This window comes from Musca autumnalis, unplaced genomic scaffold, assembly GCF_047663935.1.
Source record: "Musca autumnalis isolate F117 unplaced genomic scaffold, ASM4766393v1 scaffold_1, whole genome shotgun sequence".
Lineage (NCBI taxonomy): Eukaryota > Metazoa > Arthropoda > Insecta > Diptera > Muscidae > Musca > Musca autumnalis.
In genome coordinates, this window is record NW_027411644.1 from 294,298,413 (window position 1) to 294,323,414 (window position 25,002).

The following is a 25,002-nucleotide window of genomic DNA, read 5'->3' on the forward strand; positions in this document are numbered from 1 at the left end:
GTAGCTCCCACAGAAAATTCGTGAAGTTTAAGAACTCCTCTCGGATCGGGTAGAAATTATTTTCTTGTAAACGTTCTTTAAATCACCGTGATCATAGTTTTTCAAAATTTCTTGCACCGTGTTCATGCAATATCAAATGTTAGTTGGTGGAATAAATGCCCAAGGATGCCTTTAGCTCACGGTACATAACATGGCGATCACGCACTATCCGTTCACACACAGCTTAATTTTTTCTGGCACAACGATCGTTTTTGGACGACCCTCAGGAACTTCGTTTTTTATTTTTGCGAATATCGGTCACGATTGAATTCATTAAACCAGTTTTTCATATTGCTATAGGATGGTCCTTTATTGACATACAAACATTTAATTTGATCGATGCCACTCTTGCTGCGATTATCCACGTCGAAAATTGTGAAAAATTATCGGACGAAAATATTCACAAATAAATTCCATTTTTTTCCAAAGTCATTTTTTCAAGTCACATTTTCCAAAAAAAAAACGTCAAATGACGACTGGCGACACTGCGTGTTGCTTAGGCCGCAAACTTTTCTAATTCGCCTCGTATTTCACTGACATGCGAAATGTAAACAAAACACATTTGTCGGCAATTTTGGATTCTAAATAAATAGGAGTAGGAAATCTACGATAGTATCGATTTTATCGATATTTTGAAAAGGAAATATCGAAAAAATCGAATGGGGCCGATATCGATAGTTTGCCAGCTCTACTCTGCAATGCACCCCAAACAATGTGCAGATTAATGGACATTGTCATTCCATATAATTTGAAGTCCCGTGTCTTCGTATATTTAGATGATTTGCTGATAGTATCTGAGGGATTTGAGGAACATCTGCAACATCTTCAGGAAGTGGCTATGCGTTTTCGAAAGGCAAATCTGACTATTAATGTAAAGAAAAGCTCATTTGCCATAAAAAGGGTTAAATACTTAGGCTATATTGTAGGAGAAGGGTCCCTAAAAGTCGATCCGGATAAGGTGAAAGCCATATCCGAATTCCCGACGCCAAAGTCAGTCCGTGCCCTTAGACAATTTTTGGGAATGATCGGTTGGTACCGACGGTTTATCGGGGAATTTTCGAGTTTAACCTTTCCACTGACTGAACTGTTGTCAAAGAAGAGGCAATTTATATGGACAGAAGAGGCTCAAAAAGCGTTCGATTTGTTGAAGGAGAAATTGTGTAGTGCTCCCGTCCTAGTCCATGCTGATTTTACCAAACCGTTCGTATTGCAGTGCGATGCTAGTACGGTTGGGGTGGGAGCAGTTTTGGCTCAGGAGGACACTGAGGGGATCGAACGACCCATAGCATACATGTCACAGAAACTTACCAAAACACAGAGAAATTATACTGTAACTGAACTGGAATGTTTAGCGGTCGTTTTGGCAATTAAGAAATTTCGTGCATATATAGAGGGGCACGAGTTCAAAGTTGTGACGGATCACGCTAGCTTGAAGTGGCTTATGCGGCAGAGCGACTTGTCAGGACGTTTGGCCAGATGGGCATTAAAATTACAAGGGTTTCAGTTTACTATTGAGCACCGAAAAGGTAGGGAAAATATTGTACCAGATGCTTTATCCCGAGCTTTTGTAACTAACGATGCAGTTTCTGAAGTCGAAATAGAAGTTTTACCGACCGTGGATATGGATTCGGAAGCTTTTTATGGGGAAGAGTATTCAAGATGGCGTGACACTCTTCTTAAGTCCGAATATCCAGATTTTAAGGTAGATGGTAAATATATTTACAAAAAGATTGCGTTTTCCAATGGGGATGTTAATGATCAACACTCCTGGAAGTTGGTGCTGCCAAGAGAGTTGAGAAGTAAGGTACTCTACGCTACCCATAATCAACCAAATGCCTCTCATTGTGGCATTGCAAAAACCACCGAGTTGATTCGACGTTTCTTTTACTGGCCGAGACTTGTCACGGACGTAAAGGAATATATAGGGAATTGCGATATTTGCAAGACTACTAAGGTACCAACATCAATTTTACGTCCACCAATGGGTCAAATGGTTACAACAGAGAGACCTTTCCAGAGGTTATATGTGGATATCATTGGACCATTTCCTAGGACTCGGAACGGCCACATAGGCATATTAATTATTTTAGACCACTTCTCAAAATTTACGTTTATCAAGCCCTTAAAGAAATTGGTTTCGAAGCCAATTATTACTTATTTAAGGGATGATGTTTTTATGTGCTTCGGTGTTCCAGAAGTGATAGTATCAGATAACGGTTCACAATTCAAGAGCAAGGAATTTGAGAATTTGTTGAAAACATATGGCATTAGGCATCAATTTACTGCGGTTCACAGCCCACAATCAAATGCTAGTGAGCGCGTAAATAGGTCAATAAACGCTGCTCTTCGAGCGTACGTGAAGGAAGACCATCGACAGTGGGATGCGTATTTGCCAAGTGTAAATTGCGCATTGAGAAACACAGTTCATGCTTCGACAAATGAAACGCCCTATCAAATCATATTTGGTCAGCACATGATTACCCATGGAAAAGACTTTGACATTTTGAGAAAGTTGCAGATATTGGAGGACTGTGATTCAAACATTCAAAGAAATGACAAATTTGCATTATTAAGAAATTCCATACAGTCAAAACTGAAATCTGCATATGAAAGAAATGAGAGGATCTATAATCTGAAATCAAAAATAAGGCAATTCAATGTAGGTCAAGATGTTATACGAAGGAACTTCACACAAAGTTCAAACCTGAAATACCATAGTGCCAAGCTTGCCCCTACGGGAATAAAGGCAAAGGTTATTAGCAGGATAGGAACTGTTAATTATGAGCTTAAGGACTTGCAAAGTGGGAAAACAGGAATTTATCATGCGAAGGATATATGGACATAACAGGAAATAAAAAAAAAAATAAATAATAATAACTATTATTATTATTTTTTTTTTTTTTTTTTTTTTTTTTTTTTTTTTTTAAGCAGGGTATGATTGTGACTTGGGATGAAACTAAATCGCGCACAAAACTCAACGCTTCTGTGATTCACATTACGTTTCATTAGGACTGTACATCATATGTCTATTCAGGGGACATAGGAAGTTTTGTTGAAAAAGTAGGCTGAATAAAAAACTGTTTCGTAAAATTTAAAATATATAAATAAAAATTTTGGATATGGGATTCATTACTCGATAGACACCCAATATAGCTCTGCCAAGAATATCAAAATAAAATTTAAAAATTTCTTAATATAAAATTTGGGGAATATTCTGGTTATCCTGAAACCGTAAAAAAGGACCTTTCAAGAGCGATTTCCTTTTACCATTTTGAAGGATTTACCTGAAGTTACTTTAATTTACGTAAAATTATCCTGAAGGAAATTGAAATCGACAATTTTATAATTTGAAAACTGTGAGAATAATTTGAATATCCTGAAACTGAAATTTAATTGAGAAGATAATTAGAAGATCGAATCCGTTGACCGTTTCGTAAGACTAACCTGGAGTTACGTTGTTAAAAGAAAATTCTCCTGAAATCTTTGAAGCTGTAATGTGTGCATAAAATTAGAACATACATAAAAAACAACATTTCAACATTTCAAGCAATATTTCGGATGTTAATTTTCCTACAAATACCGGGAATAACGAATGGAGTATTGAATTATTGTCCCGATTAAAAAAAATCTACCAAAAGGATCAACATCATCTTAGCAAAATATAATTATTACCATAAGTTTTTACACATATAACACATCATCTGATTAAACGTGGTATATGAAATGAATTTCTATTGAAATCTTTAGTAACAAAATGGCAACAAGATCCTCCGTCATCAGGCCTGGAGACTGCGTGGGATTTCTTTTTGGTAAGTCCACATCAAATTTTTGTTCATTCCATATTCAACCACGAAACATTATCACACATTAATCATAAACATACATATATCGAAAGATATTCACATCAAGATCTTAGTTTATTGATATCTTATTAAACAAATATTCAACTGAAAAGCTACTTTGATCTGATCTTGATCAATAATATCTCAATAATCAATATTGCACGTTTTAATTTATTTTATATAAAATACTAGTGCAAGAATTTTTGTATCCTTATCTTAAACCTTCATTTCCTATTGTTATCCTAATCATAAATAATTAATTTTGTTAAATATAACTGTTATGATTTTTAATATGAATCATTAGAGGTTTTTTTTGTATGCCACGAAAGGAGAAGGTGTTCTTTTAAGAGGTACATGCGTGGGCTGGCATTAAATGGGCTGTCAGCTGGTTGGGTGGGTAGTGAACCCGGAGTAACACAATTACATCTTAAGTTACTCAACTTCGATTAACATCATTCCACACACACACCTATATACACGTATACTCTCTCACACACATATACACATACACCCACACACACCTATAGACATTTATACTCACTCACACACATATACATATACTCACTCACACATACTCAATGAAAGCTACCTTATAAACTTTACTTTTGTGTGAACGCATCCGAATCTCTACCCCAAAGGAAAAGAACTGCCCCAGACTGAGCACGGCCGGGGCCAGAAGGTAGCGAACTCCGTAGGGGATAGAACCAGAAGGGTGGATCGTCACAGGTTGTGGCCTCAATATCCCTCCGAAATGGGTGAAATTGGGTATTAAGTCTTCCTTGGGGAAATAAAACTTTCCATCTGAAATTTTTCGATATAGGTCCACGTCTTCATATAGCCCCCATAGAACGGTACCTCCGGATTTCTGGTATTTTGAAGGTTGTGGCCTAAATATCCCTCCGAAATGGGTGAAATTTGGTATTAAATCTTCTTTGAGGGTATACAACTTTCCACCTGAAATTTGTCGGTATATGTCCACGTCTTCATATAGCCCCCATAGAACGGTACCTCCGGATTTATGGTATTTTGATGGTTGTGGCTTAAATATCCCTCCGAAATGGGTGAAATTTGGTATTAAGTCTTCCTTGGGGGTATAAAACTTTCCACCTGAAATTTGTCGGTATAGGTTTAGGTCTTCATATAGCTCCCATAAAACGATTCCTCCCGATTTTCGGTAGTTTGAAGGTTGAGGCTGTGGTTATACATTTCTCTATTTTATTGACTTTAAAGAATCCTAAACAAAAAAATTGCACATACAAACATTTTTGTACCTATTATTGAAATATTTGTTGCATATGCATTTTGCATATGTCATATGTTTCGATTGCAATTTAATCAGAAGTCAAAAATATGCCTTGTGTAAAAATTTGACATGAATCGGGCCAAAAATAGGGGTTGCATAAAATTCCGCTGCCTATTGATGAGACACATTTTTGATTGCACTACCTCTTTAGCCCCCCTCAGTAATGTTGGCGACATTTCCTGAGTATTTCAGCCTTGTAAAACTTCTCTACAAGTGGTGTCTTTAGACACGCCGTTCGGACTCGGCGATAAACAGTAGGTCCCATATCATTGAGCTAATATGAATCGGGGTGCACTCATCGATATGAGAGAAGTCTCCCTTGTCCCGTATGGGATGTTGTGGAACAATGTTTTTTTTTTTTTTGTTACCTCTTTAGCCCAAGGTCAGAAGTTATAAATAGAACGCCACCCTACAGCTACAAATATTTCGGCATTATTATACCCTCAGCCTTTAGGCTATCTCATCGAAGTAGTGGTATCCATATCGCCGTTCGAAAATGGCTTTGAAATTTTACGGAAAGTACTCCTTAAGATCTTATATACATTAGGGTTATAACTTTTTTGCAATTTTTGCAAATATCAAAAATACCACCACATAGCCGTTTAGAGCATGAAAAACTACGCGAACAAAGTTTCCGCACCAAATGCATTGAAGTTCAGTAATGCATTATTGAATTTTATTTGTTATAATGACACCCAGTAAGTTAATACGAAAAGTGTATATGGTAATATTCAAAAATGTTTTACAATCGTTGAAGTTGGGATTCACCATTTAATAAGTCGCGAACTGTCAATATATTTTATGCAATATGAATACATTTATATTAATTGAAGTGTTTTAGCCGGGGTCGCATAAAATGAACCATAACAAATAATTTATGTGGAAGCTGTGTTGGTGGTAATGTTAAAAAATGGGTAAAAATGTGTTGAAGTTTACAAGTTTTTTTGTGTTCTTTCTTGATTTCTGGTCAAACCACGGAAAATTTAGACCTGAGCTCAAAGAAAGAATTGAAGAATACCCCTTGGGCAACATGGTTCTAATGTATGACTTTTCGATATATACACTGCATCCACCTAAAATCGATGCTGACATGTTGAAGTTTTGAAATCTGGGTTTTTATAATTTTTCTTATAATTGGAGGGCGCAACCAGATAATTACCCAAACTATTTATTGGATTGTAGAACTCGTGATTCCACGTCGTTTGATGTATATCTCATGAATGTGCTTCATACAGCTCCCTAGTAATAGAAGTCCAAAGACGAAATTTTGGTGCGTAAATTTTCTTTAAAACCCTATTTTTTGGCTTCAAAATTTACAACTGTGACTTAGGTACCCTTGAACCCCGCGTGATTTTAGTTTTTTTACGCGCCGGATCTAATGACCCCTTCCGCTTTCAAATCCATCCACTAAAACGGTGGTAATAGATACCTTAAAAGTAGGAAATTCTGCAAAATTATATTTTGATGATTCCGCGCATTGAACCGCGATTTTCTTTCGTTATTTTTACATGGCATAAATTACTGAGATTCTAGAGTTATATTTGTATTTCATAAAAAAAAAGAATTTAGTAGCACATCCGCGGTTCTTGACGAATTTGTTTAAAATTTGTTATAATGACGTATTTCTTATAGGCGGTCACTGAAATCGGATGCGCCTTATAATCGTATGTACATCGCGCAATTTTTACCCACATAAAGGTTTTTTGAACAGTAAGATGCAGCTGACGGCACACTTTAGCCGCTAAATGAAAAGTGGAAAAATTGCTACATATTGATAGAGATGCACTCTCTGTATCTGAAAAGCGCATGCGCCTTAACTGATTTTAACGAATTCGCGGATTATACGTTTTTTAACTTTTATGTTTTTTCTTTGGTTGTAATTTCAATATTACTTTCTATTTCATAATCCTATTGTTTATCAAAGTAAGCAAATACACTTTCGGGTTTGTCATCGTATTTTCCCTGAAGAAGTGTCAGCAAAGTCCGTCAGTCCTTGCATCGAAATTTAGCGAAGTAGTAGAATAACTCCCAAAAATGTATTTCAATTTTTCGTATTGAACAAAAAAATATATTTTTGAAATAATATTGCAACAATAAGTTTTCGTCTTTTGTTGTTGCTGTAATATGGCAGTTGTAAATCTTATCTTTAAAATTTTGGTCACATATTTTTCTACGCGTTGTGTAGAATCTGTACATATTTTTAATTTATTTTTTCGAGTTTTATTTGGACTCTAAATTAGAATAAATTAAATTTACTCCAAGATTTTTACAGTATTTCTTCATTTTCCGCGAAAATAGAAATACATTTAGTAAATATTTAGGCATCTACGGATAGATATTAAATGCTGTTAACGCTTTATATATACATTTTCTTATTACAGCAAAAAAGGAATTTTTAAATATTTCTTCTTTATAAGGGGGAAAAACCCCCCATAACTTTGGAGCGCAGCATCCAAATTTGTGAACGCGAGCAGATTTGAAACCACGACTTTTTTCTTAATCTATGCTCCAAAAATTGCGGATGTGCTCGCAAAAAATTTTTTAACATTTCTTCCAATGGAATTGCAAAAGAAATTTGAAATTTACCATATGCCCAGCAAAAATCCTCATTACAAACCTCCTTTCCCACCCATTATTTTAACAAGGGCATGTCGCGCGAAGTATCTGGTTATTTTGTAACCACTGAACTAAGTAGTCAGAATCTACTCAGTATCTACTTATTTCAGTGGTTACAAAATAACCAGATACTTCGCGCGACATGCCCTTGTTAAAATAATGGGTGGGAAAGGAGGTTTGTAATGAGGATTTTTGCTGGGCATATACACTTTTCGTATTAACTTATTAATAGTTTTAATCTAATTTAAAATCGATCTCGAACCATTCTGGACCAATTTGTTATGAAATCGCCATATTTCAGAGCATTTAATGCACCTTTGACAATATTGACATTCCCTGTTTTTCTTTATAAACTCGCGAATTTTATGTTTATATTCACTGTACCCATCGTTCAAGATAATATGTGGTCATTTGCAAAGAAATCGCGAAAATTACAGACTGTTTTTAATGAATTTGCCAGTGAGAATTGTATTTGTTTTCTATAAATATTTATTCAAACAAAGCAGTTTTATTTTTTTAAATAGAAAACATATCAAAATAGAAAACATAATCGCAGTCGGTGCGGAAACTTTTTTCACCGAATCGAACTAAAACACGCGTTTTCGTTATCAGGGCAATATTCCGCACATGGTACTGGCGTGGTATTTTTTTGGTTATACCCCTAATATACAGCCATATAATGTTTTTCGTCGGCATACCCATGGTTCTAAACAAATAACCTATGAGCTGTTCGAGGATAGTACTTGATATTCTGATTACAATGAAATATTTTTGCCAGGACAAATGCTGGCAAACTAAAATGATGTTCAACACATCAATCCAGTTTATGATCGCTTCGGATATGGGATTCCAATACTTACTAAGATATGGGCCATCAAATATTCCAGACTAAAGTATTTATTTGTGGTTTTTGTTACAACGCACATAGTGCCCAAAATGTTTTTAAGACAAAAGTTTACATTTTCCAAACGGATCAAAGCAGAGTTATGCAATTATTATCAAATGCAGATATATTATTTTAAACAGTCATAAAAAATGCATACGTTTAAAAATTAATCAAAGCGGGATATTGCCTACTTGTAAAAAAGGCTATATTTCTATTTCTTATCCTTTTTTATTCTTGTATTTTACCTACAAGAAAATTCATAAGACCGGGTGGTACCGTTATTGGGGGTCTATTTCCCGCAAGTGGTCATAGCTGGCTGCTCATCTGTCGGCAAAATCTACTGATTTTGTTGCATGTTTTTTGATATTTTTAAATTTATAGTTTTAAATTTATAATTGATCAAAAATAATTTAAATGCTTTTATTTTTATACTTACCGGTTCACCTTTCTCGCCTGGGTCACCTTTCTTGCCACGTTTCCCCCGTTTGCCGGGTGGACCTGGTGGGCCGGGAGGACCTGAAACGAATAAAACCGTACGTTAAAAATTTTTTAAATATGTAGGAAAATATTTTTTTAGTTCTTTAATAAATTTATTTCACTCTATATAATTTCCGCTTTATTATTAAAAAATTTGCATTTCATCCCAATGGGGGGTGAAAATGGCAAGTTTGCCAAAGCCAAATGCCCCTATTTGTATTTATTTATGCATTCATTATGCCACAAAATGCCGGGAAAGTTTTACTATCTGTTGTGTCTGGTGCCGAAGTGCAATGACATAACAAGTGTTGTTGCAACGACAAGCACAACAGCAACAACAACGAGTTTTTGGGATGTTTTCCAACTGATATTTAGTGCAGTGGGAAAGTTCTACTTTTTTATATAAAAATTAAAATTTAAATGGAAATTTAAAACATTTAAAGTTTATTTTATAACATCATAAATTAGGTTAAAAATGTATTTTGAAAACAATAAAAATTTATTTTAAAAACAATAAACATTTATTTTAAAAAAATTTAAAATTTATTTACCAAAATTTTTAATGTTTTTAAAAAATTAAAATTTATTTTAAAGATTTTTAAATTTTAATTAATTTAATTAATCGAGCTTTTATGACCTAAAGAGATTACATTGAAAAATTGATATCTAGCGAAGTCCTACACACACATCAACCGCTATGCGACGATCGTTTCGTTAGCTGGCTAGGCTAACATCCTTAGGTATATTAGATGTTGTTGTTGCTACACAATTTTCGCCATTTGGAGCCCCTATTTATTTTAAAAAATATTTGTTTTAAAAAATTAAAAATTAATTCTAAAACATTTCTAAAAATGTTTAAATTTATTTATAAATAAAATTAATTTTGTTTTAAACAAATATATTTAAAAAATTTAAATATTAATTAAAAACTTCAATGTTTCACAAAAAAAATAAAACAAGTAAAAAAGCATTAAGTTCGGCCGGGCCGAACTTTTCATACCCTCCACCATAAAATATTCTGAACTAAAATGGAATAATTACTTTTCATTCATGTCCCCAACTTTAAGTGGGTACGTTAAAATGTCAGATAATGTTTATGTACATTTATGCTTCATTCGGGAGGCCCTTTTTTATGGTGCCTATATCTAACTATGTATGTTGACAATTTTTGGTGGGCTAGAAATTGGGAGGTACTGTTATATAGAAGTTATAATAAAACATGGACCTATGTTGACAGTTTTTGATGGGAGCCTTTAATGTCAAATAACTCCTAATTCGGTTAAAAAATTTAGCTAGAATCTTCAAAATATCGAAAATCGGTACATAACGTGGGAACTTCAAATGTCATTAACAGCTAGTTCGGAGGTATCTGGGCTATACGAAAATATGAACTTAAATGAACCGTTATATGGGGGCTATACCAAACAGTGGACCTATGTCCCCAAGTTTTGTCATATAAGTTTATTGACATTTAAGAACTTTAAATGTCAAATTATAGCTACATCGGTCTGAAAATGTAGCTACAAACGTCAAAACACCGCATATCGGGGGTACCGTTATATGGGGGCTATACCAAAACGTGGACCTATGTCCACAACTTTTGTTATATAAGTTTATTGACACTTAAGAACCCTAAATGTCAAATTATAGCTATATCGGTCTGAAAATGTAGCTAAAAACATCAAAACACCGTAAATCGGGGGGCACCGTTATATGGGGGCTATACCAAAACGGGGACCTATGCCCACAACATTTGTTATATAAGTTTATTGACACTTAAGAACCCTAAATGTTAAATTATAGCTACATCGGTCTGAAAATGTAGCTAAAAACGTCAAAATACCGTAAATTGGGGGGTACCGTTATATGGGGGCTATACCAAAACGTGGACCTATGTCCACAACTTTTGTTATATAAGTTTATTGATACTTAGGAACCCTAAATGTAAAGTTATAGCTAAATCGGTCTGAAAATGTAGCTAAAAACGTCAAAATACCGCAAATCGGGGGGTACCGTTATATGGGGGCTATACCAAAACGTGGACCTATGTCCACTAGTTTTGTTATATATGTTGATTGACACTTAAGAACCCTGAATGTCAAGTTATAGCCAAATCGATCTGAAAATGTAGCTGAAAACGTCAAAATACCGTAAATCGGGGGGTACCGTTATATGGGGGCTATACCAAAACGTAGACCGATATATCCCATCTTCGAACTTGATCTTCCGACGGCTAAAAAAATGGTATTCCCCAATTTTCAGCGAAATCGGTCAACAAATGCGACCTGTATGTTGCGAACGGACGGACGGACGGACGGACGGACATGCATAAATCGACTCAGAAAGTGATTCTATGTATTTCCCTAGAAGGAACTATGGGTCTATCTCGCTTCCTTTTGTATGTTACATACAAATGCACTAACACATAATACCCCTTACCACATAGTGGTGTAGGGTATAAAAAACTAATACTTGACAACCATAGAAAGCAATTAATCTTTTAAAAACACTCTTAACGCTTAAACTTTTTATAACGTTATAAAATGACATAAAAATTTAAATTTAATTAAAAAAATTAAAAAAAAATCAAAATTCAAAAATACACATTTTAGAAAATTTCAAATACAATTTAAAATGATTGAAATTCAAAATTTATTTAGAAATATACTTTAAAAATTAAAATGTTTTTTTAATTAAAAATTAATTTTAGAAAATGTTTAAATGTATTTATGAAGAAATTGAATTTATTTAAAAACAAGTAAGAAAAGGCTATAGTCGGACGGGCCCGATCATGTGATACCCTACACCTTTACCCCTGGGAATTAGATTTCCACATATTAAAATTTCTTTATGGAACAAATAAACTTATTGTAAGAAGTAACTTTGTGCATTCTGGTACCGTATCACACCAAGCTTAAATAATAATATAATAATTGTTTCACAAACATAATAGAAGGGGCAAGGGAAACTTCTCTCATATCAATGAGTGAGTGTACCCCGATTCATATTCGCTCAATGATATGGGACCCACAGCGTATCTCCGAGTCCGAACGGCGTGTCCTAGGACACCACTTGTAGAGAAGTTTTACATGGTAGAAATACTCAGAAAATGTCGCAAACCTTACTGAAGGATATTTTGCCACCGTTGAAAATTTGATTTTGCCTGGCTGAGGAATCGTTTTGAAAACAGGTGGCAAAGCGACCCATGCTGCAATGTATGTATAAAATCCAATTGGACAATTAAAACGTTACGGCACCATGCAATTTGCAAAAATGCAAAAAACTGGGAATGTGTAAAAGTGGTTCTCTACACAAACCCATTATATGTTAAGCAGTTGGTCCGTTATTTCCATATTTCCGTCCGTCTATTTCCATATGAAGTCTACTTTGCCTGTATATGTCATCCAGGAAATAAAATATAGACCAAAATTTTGTTTTGTATCTTTCATGCAAATGTAATGGTCCATGTTACCCGCTAAATATTATCAGATCATCATCCAAAATTGTAAGCATCAACTTTGACCTAAAGTCTTACCTCGTGCAAAATTTCATAATTATTGAGCTATAATTGCGACCTCTAGCGTGTTTATGATTACACTAAAAACAAATAACAGGGTATATTAGGCTGTATCTCTGTTATCTTATCATGTACACCAACACAATTGACATCAATAGAAAGGTCAAGCGTTCCTCTTCCAAATATAGCATACTTGCCCGGAATGTCTCTTCAAGGAATAAAGATAAATGCTGTATATTAAAATTTTTCACAATCTTCACACAAAAGTTTTGGTCCATTGCACCCTCTTAATCTTATCTGATCAACATCTCAAATTGCAAACTTCTTCTTTGTAATATACTCTTACCGTATTTAAAATTTCGAGGCGATCGGACTATTATTTCGACCTAGAGAGCAGCTACAAAATCGGGTAAAAATTTTGTCTTTGGTCCATTTCACCCGCAAAATATTTCACGAACATCACCAATTAAAATAGCGATCTATTCTGATGTGAAACCGACCTCCATACCAAATTTTGTGACCGACCGGTCCATAAATGCGGCCTGGAGTTTAATTATAATTTATAATGGACAGATGGACACACGGACGGACGGACGGACACACATCTCAAAATCGCTTTATCTCGTCGAGATATGAAGATTGGTATACCACATTGGGGGTCTCCGACGAGTATTTCGCGGAATTTTTACCAAAACAAACTTATAATACCCCTTCCACATAGTGGTGTAGGGTATAAATATAATGTATTTAAATTTTTTTAAATTTATATTAAAAACTTAAATGTTTCACTTAATTGTTTCAGCGACTATTGTACGCCGACCAAAATCAAATATTGAACGCTATTTGCTTTTCTTGATAAAGATGTTAATGATTTTTTTATTTACTTTTCCCATTACATATTTCCGTAGTGGGCGTCCTGCTCATTGCCACTGTTCTTGTTGTTGTTGTTTTCATTGATATTGTCTATTAGTTGGATAATGTGACAACATAATGATGGTAATTGAACATTGTCGTTGCTAATGTCTTCTTTCCAAGTATTTATAACCAACAAAAACACCAGACAATCCTCTAATAGACAAAAACACCAGTCGCCATCATATTAAACTTAAATGAAAAGTTCTTAAATCTCACTTTTGTAGTGTATTCTTATATAACACCACTATTTCCAAGGGAACCCACACGCCAGCAAAGGAGCATTCATAAGAAACTGACATCAAAGTGTGGGGGCATCTTATATATGAAGTAGATATCAATACACCCATACACACACTTTAGACATATTCTGAAAGATTTAGATGCATATATTCATAATAAAAATGACATCATATTATCTGTTCATGTTTCTTGACATCCTCAGACAACGCAGACCGAACCGAAAGACGATGTGGCAAGAGACAGACAAATACACAGCCAAATGAATTTATGGCACGCACATGAAAAACCCTCTCAAGTAGACGTCGGCATTCTAAGACTGAATTATGCGATGTTATGACAACGACAACTACGGTTACTATGACTGAAGATAGTAGTCGTAGGGAATAAATGATATGAAATGATTTAACTTTACAGGATAAGAGGTATTCTTGCTTCGGTAACTACGGTTAATATCATGAAATTAGAATTAGGCTTCTCATACACAGAGGAATTTTAAGAGTTTACATATTGGAAAAGGGTTTATGTGTGCTTAAATACGTACAAATTATTGTATAGATTACATAAGAGATATTTCACAACTTGTACGGATAATTAGATGGACATTTTCTCATAGAACAATAGCAGGACATCTTTTAGATGACAAAAAGCAATTTTTATAGAAGACAAGAAGGAATTCTCATAGAAGACCAAAAAGTCTTATCATAGAAGACCAGAATGTCTTCTCATAGGGGACACAAAAGTCTTCTCATAGAAGACCAGAACATCTTCTCTTAGAATGTCTTATATTAGGAGACATAAAAGACTTCTATTAAAAGACATTAAGGGGTCGATTGTCGATAGCAATTATCGTTGAGTGGAGTTGTCAGCTGTCAAAATTACTTTACGTATGGCAACCTACAACTGAAGTTGCGAATCTCAGTTGACGAACAGGATATTTTTCAGCAACCAGTTATTTTCAGTTGCAGGGAATATTTTTGAAGAAACAAGAAGTAAAATTGAAAGGAAAAAAACATTTTCTTAACAATTGTTCATTATTTGCTTGATTAATTAATTTTGTGTATCAAAAATATGGTGAAAGTAACAATAAAACAACAGTTTGAAATATTAATTGACAAATTGAATGCAAATCCAATGTGCACATGGTTTCCATCTGTACAGCAACAGACAACACCAGGGAATTTCGTTTTTGAATAAAAATGATTTTTGTTTTGTCTTTTTTCCTCCTACGACAATTTCGAAACGATCCAATTTTTGTACAATTTGTCCTCTATCAAGTGGACAACTTCCTTCAACACGTTCGATAATGTAGATTGAGCCATGCAATTGTTGCAATCATTGCCATGGGACTTTTGGAAACTTGCCTCCGCAAAAAAATCTCAACGCAGCGCACACTTTTAAAAATTGGGGTATTGCTGTTAATCTGTAACTTACTTTGAAGTCATCCTTTAACGTTTCCACAATGTAAACTACGGCACCCTTTTCAATCGAAAATACGCCTTAAACTTAAAATAATTTACTGTTTATACAGATTTCTCCAACATGAGCTTCAACTTACAGTGCAGATGGCAATTCCAATGGATTCGACTTGTCCCTCAAATTTCTTCTAATAGATGCTATTTTCTTCATCATCAAAAAATAATACTAGTGAACTTATTTAAAAAAAAATTTGGCGAATTGTGCCTTTTGGATTTTACAGTTCACAAGTTTGAAAAAACACTGATCGATAACACGTTTATCGACAACCCAGTTGGGTTGAAAACAATGATACAACATTTCATCTCAGTTATGCTGACAATTGACAACGAAACTCAGACCCCTAAAGTCGTCTATTAGACGATCAGACAGACAGACGGACATTGAAGTCCAGAAGGTATATTCATAGAGGAACAGATGGTGTTTTCATGGAAGACCACATGGTTTTCTTATAGAAGACCAAAAGAATTCTCTTCTCGTACAAGGCCAGAAAAATGACAAGGTCATCCATAGGAGACCACAAGGTGCTCTCAGAACAGAAGGTATCGGTTGGAAGACCGGAGGGCCTTCTCATAGAATACAAATGGTATTCTCATAGAAGGTCAGAGAGCCTTGTCCTATTAGACGACCAGACGCGAAAGTCATCAACAAAGACCACAATGTCTTCTCATAAGTCTTCTTATAAAATACCACAATGTCTTCTTACAAATCTTTTCATAGAATGCGAGAAAGTATTCTTAAAGGAGACCTTCTTGAAAGTTTTATCATAGAAGACCAGAAGGTCTTCTCATAGAAGAACACAAGGTCTCTTCAGCACGACTCTTGAAAAACTTCTTATAGAACACATGCAAATCTTCTCATAAAAGACATGAAAGTCTTCTGAGAAGGTCATCTAATATAAGAACAGAAGATATTGTCATAGAAGACCTTCTTGAAAGTATTCTCATCAAAGTCCTTCTTGAAAGTGTTCTCATAAAAGACCATAGGGCTTTCTCACGGAAAACCAGAAGAACTTCTCATAGAAGATATGACTGTCTTCATATGGGAAACCCGAAGGTTGCCTTATAAAAGCCCAGAAGACCAGAAGTTCTCGCAGAAGACCAGAAATTATTCTCACAGGAAAACAGGAGGTCTTCTCATAGAGTACCAGAAAGTATCTTCACAGAAGGCCAGAAGGTCTCCTCAGAGATGACCAAACTTTCTTTCCATAGAAGGCCAGAAAAACTTCTGATAGAAGATCACAATGTCTTCTCATACAATAACAGAAGGCCCATTTTATACCCTCAGTGCTTCATCGAAAGAATGGGTTTAGACCCAAGTATGTTTGGACGAAATCTGTTTGAGAGAAATTGGAGTTGATTTAGCCATGCCTGTCTGTCTGGCGGGTGCACACGTCTGGCTGGTGCACACAATTGTTTTCGAGATCAGTGGTACCAGTGTAATGCATTAAAAACCACGATATAATTAATTCCACTTTTTCGTTCAAAAGACATGTGAATTTTTGGTGAAGTCGTTTAATATTTGTTTTTGTTATTTTTAAACAATTATAATAAGTATTTTTTTATGTTCCACCATATGATGGCGCCATTTTGACATTAAATGACATCTTTTTTGTTACTGCGTTGGCAACACTATTCACAAAAACACCCCTCGATTGCCGGTTTGCTTCGACGATTGGTCAGCCGAGTGCTTAATATGTAGCGTGATTGTCGATTATTACAAAACGAAATAAGTAAAGATGTACAAAAATATGGTTGTCAGATTTGTTTACAGTTTGCGCAGAAGGGACCACATTTCTGCTCATGCGCACAATTTCTTAGGAGTACCTTTTAAAGTTTTTATCCAACAACGTGTTGTGTCTTTTCTTTATAAATCGATATACTTGGATTTGCCAGTATTACTTCGGGAACGATTTTCGTTTTCAAGATATACTCGTAACATACAGATAATTCTGCCCATTTTTTCCACATCTTGGTTAGAAAATTCGTTTGTTGTTCGCGCTGCTCGGCTGTGGAATCACCTACCCATTGAGCTACGTAACTTCTCTTTCCCATGTTTTGAATTTCGGCGCAAGTTTGAAGCCTTTACTATTAATAGTGGCTGATGGCTTAATATATGACATTTTACTGAGTAGTATGTTGTTCTGAATACATGCTTTTTCGATCATGTTGAATTACCAGCAATAATTTTTTTCTCTCAGTTCCACTTTTGAAAGTGGAAGGCTGGGGAGCCTTTTTTTGCAATTTTTGTTTTAATAATTTTAACGTACATTGAGTAATATATATCTATATTTTCTTATCTCTTATCTATAAGTCATTTTGTAATATGAAATTATGTTGTAGTTTCTTGCTGTGTTGCGATGCCAATTGGCCAATAGGCTTCTATCGCAACGTTTAAATAAATAAATAAATATGCGTTCGGTTGCTTATTTAGCCGTGTGTTAATGTTGTGTAGCAGTTGAAGTGTACAGCTAATGCTATTGGTTTTAGGTGCTGGCTTTCAAACTCTGTGTTTGCTTATTTTCTTTAGGTCCGAGACTGGGGGTATATCGCTGTCGGCACAGCTGACTGATACTTTCTTACTTGTTAAAAGATCAGAAAGTATTCTCATGAAATAATTCATTTTAAACCTCAATCCCGAGCTCCAAATAAACCTAATGTTAATTCCTCAAAAAATAACAAAATTTTAATGTTTCCCATCCATGTGTACGTGATTGCTTGTCAAAAATAAAACGAAAATATTTTCTCATGCCAAAAAAACTGAGTTTCAATCAACCATATGTCAGGTATATGTGTCACATAAAATGTGCAGCTTATTCGCAATGTATTTACTTGATATGGGTGCGTGTTCACCTGCAAGAGCAAACAGCAACCACACAACTTACATATACTCCTATTTACTGGGACATGTTTATATGATGTCGGTCGATGTCAGCCAAAGAAACTGTCACTACCGAGAATTATGTCAAGTTGATTTGCGTTGATTGTTTATTTACTTGGTAATAAATACATTTTAGGATCCTAGGATATTTGAAGCCACCGACCACCGCATCAATGAACATCCAAAATGCGCTCTCCACCCACAACGAAAGGAAAACATTACTGGTTGACATAGAAACTATAATTTATTGGTGTCGTCAGTTGTATAACACTACTTAAATGTAATTTGGTCGTTAGTTACAGATTTGTGGTTTTAGTTTTCTACGTATAATGTTGCTGGAATATTAGGGGGTAATAGGGGATAAAAACATATTTATTTCTCAAGAAAATTATGTCAAAATTACACGACAAGCGAACTTTCAATTTTACACAGTTCAAGTTTTGTGAGAGGAAACTTATTATCGCAGCAATGTAAAAATATATTGTTGCTGCAACTATATTCTAAGTCAAACACCATAATTTTGGTCCAGGCAACAATGTGTTTTATGCATAGCTACAAGGCATGTTAGCAAAATAAAAACATATATTTTAATTAATTTAAAAATATATATATATATTGTTGTTACAACTATATTATTGTTGTTCCAAACATACGAGTATTTCATTTCCCACACCTTAAGATAGATGATTCTAGCAAAAATATGGTTTTATGTTATGATTTTATGATATGTTCTTCAATGCCTACATTCTTTCTCTCTTCATGTAGTCATCCTAAAACCCTGCTATTGCTTCACTTGCATTCCACCCTCATGTATCTATTGATTCCAAACACTAGCTGTATGTGACCCTATTTGATGCTTTCTATTGACAGCTATAAATAGCTTGGTTTCTGTTCTAAAAATTTGTTGTTGCATCTTATGCTTCTTCTTTGTACAACTCAAGTTACGTTTTCTATGGTTACGCATCAACACGTTTTGTGGACGTGCCACTAACCCAATTGAACCTTGTTCAATAGTTGTTTCTTTAGTTTTTTTTCCTCTGCTAGGTTTATTTTTGACTTAGCTGAATTTGACAACAAAAATATGTATTACTCCGTTCGTGTTTTTATTCTCTTCAATGGGTATTCAGTTTGCAAGAAAACTATGTAGTTGACATTTCAAACTTTAACTCAATGTTAACCTAGGGATTTGGCAAGGAATTGAAAAAAAGATCTTTAAAATTATACGAAAAGAAAAGTTTGAAAGAAAAAATTAATTAAAAAACAATTTTTTGTATACTTTTCCTTTATAAAAGATTGTTCGTAATTACACTGTCCGACAGCCAAATTAACACTTGAACTGGACTATATATGTTTGAAAATATAGCCAAAATGGAGTAAAATGGCATTTTTAATTTTTCGTTTTCTCATCGTTTTGACCTTTTCTGCTACAACTACAACTTTGCCTCCATGAGGAAATTAAAGCTCTTCCCGGTTCAGGAGATATGCGCCTGCCAAAATGCTCACTTTTGACTTAATTTTTCAAGGATATTTTTGATGTCCTTTTATCCTGGAACGCAATAATTTATAATTATTATATAAAGCCTATACTCTCCTCTTTAATATGACACCAATACCAGCATCGTACGACGATTACAAGTATTTAAAATATTTTTTGAAAAATGTTGACCTTTGAAATTTGTTTGACCTCTAAAAGGTCAAAACGATGAGGAAACGAAAAATTTAAAATACCATTATACTCTATTTTGCCATACTTTCAAACGTATATAGTCCGGTTCAAGTGTAACAAAATTTTTTGAAAATTGTCGTATGTCGTACGCACTACTGTACCAATCTTTTATAAAGGGAAGTATACAAAAAACCAAAAGGAAAAACATTTTCCTGTTTTTTTATGCGTTTTTGTCACACTCTAACCACTACAACAACTTGGCCATTTGTTAGCCGATTTTAAAAATCTATATTTTTTTTTTTATTTTTGTACTTTTTGTTCGGCTTTAGGTCCTCTTTTCAATAAAACAAAATTCTATTTGTTTTTATTTACTCTGTTTATTTCCAATATTTCGGACGTCTTCGACGACCATCATCAGGGATCTTTTTTGATTAACATAAAAACAAGAATATTAATTATATAAATTAATAACAAAATTACAAAACAATATTTACTTTTTGGTTTTTATTCAACTAACAACAACTTTCATCCTATGTGACTGGTGGTGTTGAACTGAAGTTTTTCTCATTTTTCTGATGTTTTTGGATGACGTTTCGATAAATTTGTGCACAGTGTTCTGTGTCTGACTTATAGTTTATTCTTTTTTCTGTGGGCGTATTTATTATATGGAGCATTTCCAATATATATCGACGTTTATAATTGTCCTCCTGAGTCAAGATTTTGACGTCCTTAAAATTTGGAGTTTGCCCTGTTTTGGAACAATGTGCTGCTAAAGCAGTTTTTTGTTCAAGTGGTTTGTTTTTGGCCTTTTGATCAGACTTGTGGCCACTGAGTCTGGTTTTTAATTTAGATTTTGTTGTGCCAACATATACCATTTGGCATATGTTGGACTTGTCTCCATCACATTCTATCTTGTACACTAAATTAGATTTTTCATCGTTTGATATTTTTGATTTTGTGTTGCTGAAAAACTTATTGTTTGTGTTAGTACTTTTTAAAGCTATTTGGTACTGTTCTTTGTTGTACAAATTGGACCTGGAAAAACGTTCTGAAAATCCACGTACATATGTGGCTCTTTTGTATGTTTTTGCCTCTCTTTCTATTTTGTCAGGCTTTTTTGTTTTTGATTGTTTTATTAGTTGATTAATGGTATGTATTGGGAAATCATTCATTTGTAGAATTTTCCGAATCTTTTTCTCATTTTTGGCATGAAATGTATGATCACTAATATTGAAAACTCTGTTTATAAAGTTTGTGGCCGTATTTATCCTTATTCTTCTTGGATGTTTTGAGTTAAAATTAATGATTCTTCCCGAGGACGTAGGTTTTTGATACCAATCTACAAGAAGACGTTTTCCATGTCTCTGTACTACTGCGTCTAGGTATGGCAACTGTTTGTTTGTTTCACATTCTATTGTGAATTTGATTTGCTTGTTGAAGTTATTTAAGGCTGCTAATGTATTTTCCACCTGGTCTTTCTTAATAATACAGAAAATATCATCAACGTATTTTGTTAATAATCTTGGCTTTTCCTTTAATGTTTCCATTGTTTCATTGAGAAGTTCTTCCATTACAATGTCCGCTACAATTGGTGAAATCGGCGACCCCATAGGCATTCCCTTTTGCTGTTCATAAACTTTGTCTTTGTATATGAAGTACCTCGAATCTTTAATGCAGAGTGTTAAACTTTCGATAAAAAGGTTCAAAGGAATATTAGTATGTTTTTCAATGTGTATCCATTTGCTTTTAATTATATTTAATGCCAAGTTGACCGGTACGCTTGGAAATAATGATATTACATCGAAGGATATCAATATTTCATCCTCATCTATGTGCTGCTTGTTAACTTTGCCTTTGAATTCTTCTGCATCTTTGATATTATATACAGATTCTTGGGTTAAAGATTTTAAAATGGAAGATAAATACTTGGATAGTTCATACGTTGGCGACTTTAAGCTAGAACAAATTGGACGTAGAGGAGTTCCCTCCTTGTGTATCTTTGGCAGGCCGTATATTCTAGGCGCTACCGCTGTTTTATTTATCAATCTGTTTTTATCCACTTCATTGATTAATTTCAAATCAAACATCTTCATAACTAACTTGTTGTTTTTTTTCCTGTAGACCAGTAGTCGGATCTCTTCGCAGTCGTTTATATGTGCAAATATCCATCAGTATTCTGTTCATTTTTGTTTCATAGTCAGATTTTAACATTGCCACCGTCTTACCCCCTTTATCTGCGTTTAGTATTAAAATATGATTATTTGCTTTTAAAAATGTTGTTGTTTGGCGTACTGTGTCCAACACAAACCGATCTCTTTTTCCCAATTTCATATTTCTCATTTGTTCATTTATGAGATTAACTAAATTAATTCTAGCATTTTCTTGCTCTTCCCGATTTTCTAACGACTGAATACAGTCCTCTCCCTCTGCTATTATGTTGAACAACGGAAAAGTTGTCTTCGTTGTTGGGAGAGAGAATTTTGGGCCAAGAGATAATAACCACTCCACATTGGATGGTATGTCTGTTTCTGTTGTATTTATAAACCACTCCTTATTTTGTTGTATATTGAGCTCACACTGTTGTTGCTGTTTTAATGCATGTAGCTTTTTTATGTGAGTTGTCTTTTGTTTTGTGCTCTGAGTATTGTTGATGATATTTTCGCTCTCCACGAGCGTGTCCAAATCGTCTCTTTCTAATAGACTTGTGAGTCTGTTCATCGTATCAGTTAATGCCTTTTTGTTTTTGTGTAGTTGTTTGTGTTTACAATGTATTAGAAGTTTTAGGATTTTCATGTGAAAGTTGTATAAGTGTGTGTTTAGTTTAATTCTAACATGTGTTGGTATTGTGTTGTTAGTTTTAAATATGTTGTTAGTGTGTTTTGTTGTATTCAAAATAAAGCTTGGTATTGTACCTGTTTCCTTGCATTTTGTTAGGAAAGTTGCTGTTGATTTCAAACGTTCTGTTTGCCTGGTACATCTTGAATATTGTTTTATGACGTGCTGAGTTTCGTCGTTGTATTTTTGTTTTATATTTTTATACAAACAATTGCATGGTGTTTTTATGTTTGGTTTCTTGCGGCGTGCCTTCCGTGTTATGGTTATAATTAAGTTTTTCCAGGTCCAATTTGTACAAAGAACAGTACCAAATAGCTTTAAAAAGTACTAACACAAACAATAAGTTTTTCAGCAACACAAAATCAAAAATATCAAACGATGAAAAATCTAATTTAGTGTACAAGATAGAATGTGATGGAGACAAGTCCAACATATGCCAAATGGTATATGTTGGCACAACAAAATCTAAATTAAAAACCAGACTCAGTGGCCACAAGTCTGATCAAAAGGCCAAAAACAAACCACTTGAACAAAAAACTGCTTTAGCAGCACATTGTTCCAAAACAGGGCACACTCCAAATTTTAAGGACGTCAAAATCTTGACTCAGGAGGACAATTATAAACGTCGATATATATTGGAAATGCTCCATATAATAAATACGCCCACAGAAAAAAGAATAAACTATAAGTCAGACACAGAACACTGTGCACAAATTTATCGAAACGTCATCCAAAAACATCAGAAAAATGAGAAAAACTTCAGTTCAACACCACCAGTCACATAGGATGAAAGTTGTTGTTAGTTGAATAAAAACCAAAAAGTAAATATTGTTTTGTAATTTTGTTATTAATTTATATAATTAATATTCTTGTTTTTATGTTAATCAAAAAAGATCCCTGATGATGGTCGTCGAAGACGTCCGAAATATTGGAAATAAACAGAGTAAATAAAAACAAATAGAATTTTGTTTTATTGAAAAGAGGACCTAAAGCCGAACAAAAAGTACAAAAATAATAAAATGATCAAAGGTCGACAAAAACTTAATTATAAAAATCTATAACTTGTTCGAAGGACATCATTCTCCCCTTTCAAGGAAAAAATAAGCTGTAGATATCCGTTGGGAAAAAAATAAGTTATGCCCGTTTAAAGTTGAAAATCCAAAAAATCCCGTTTTTAACTACATTAAACTTTATAAAATCAAAAAAACGATGTGACCAAGGAAACCAAAGGTATTTTCGTCTTCCATGAAACAATGAAACAGTGTTATTATTTATTTACACCTTCCTCTCATGTTCCCAAAGCTTTGACTAGAACCAATTAATTTGTCTTGAGTTGTTTAAATATTTCAATCATGTTTTTGGCTTTTCCTTTTGTATTTTTAATCACAATTCCAATTACAATGTTAACAATTAATTTTGAAAATGAAAATTTCCTTCTAGCCATCTATGAATGTTTTTGTTGTTGAAAATAATTTGTTAACACATTTTTAATGCATTTCGATTAATCAAATCGTGTGAACTTTTATTCTTTTCGGCGTTCACTCAATACTCTTTTTTTCGTTCTCAAAGTTAACTAATAAATTATCTTTAAATGCTTAGCCATTTATAACAGTTTCCATTGTTGCTAGCTCGTCCTTTTTTTCATACGCACACTCATCAAAACATTAAACCCTCCTAACCGAATGAAAACACAAATGGAGGAACTACTGAAAAAAAGAAAATTATTTTTAATCTAAATGTTAATGAGTGGGTGTTAAAAAGGCATTTAATTAAATTACAACGAAAATGCAAACAAAACGCCGGCTATGAACGAAGCCACCAATCGCAATCTGCGTGTACCCTATGGAGAATGTCTGAGCGGCAAAGTTAAATTTTGGCACCAGCTAAACACCAAATTGGCAAGTAAACTGTGCCGGCAAACAAATAAGGCCTAAAGCACCATAGCATTTTAGATCGCTGCTACTGCATAAAAAAAGGAAGCAAAGCTAAAACGAATGAAAAGCGGATTGCATTTGAAAAATATAGAGGCACCATAAGCAGATGATAATGAAAGAACAGCAGCAGCACCAGTAGCTAAAACTGAACAAAATAGAATTATCCGATTTAAGGATAAGTAAAAAAGAAAACTAAAGCATACAACTAAATATTACGGTTCAGGAGAAACTAAGAACCAGGATGTACTATATGATACACCGATGATTCGTACTGCAAGGTGACCGGCTATTTTATATCTATATATCTAGGTTTTTCTACTTAACGGGGAACTGAACTGTCCTCATTCCAGCCCTGCCTATTTTTAAGCCATTTAACTTT

At 34.1% G+C, this 25,002-nt stretch overlaps 1 protein-coding gene across 2 annotated transcripts in view; it reads right to left on the reverse strand.

Annotated features, from left to right (window-relative positions):
* The window catches only part of LOC141389711 (collagen alpha chain CG42342-like), a 568,185-nt gene that overhangs the window by 140,231 nt on the left and 402,952 nt on the right, over positions 1–25,002 (reverse strand). For both annotated transcript variants that reach the window (XM_073961631.1, XM_073961632.1), the window contains exon 4: positions 9,123–9,202. In XM_073961631.1, the coding sequence (XP_073817732.1) occupies positions 9,123–9,202 (80 nt within the window). The remainder of the gene's footprint in view (positions 1–9,122; positions 9,203–25,002) is intronic.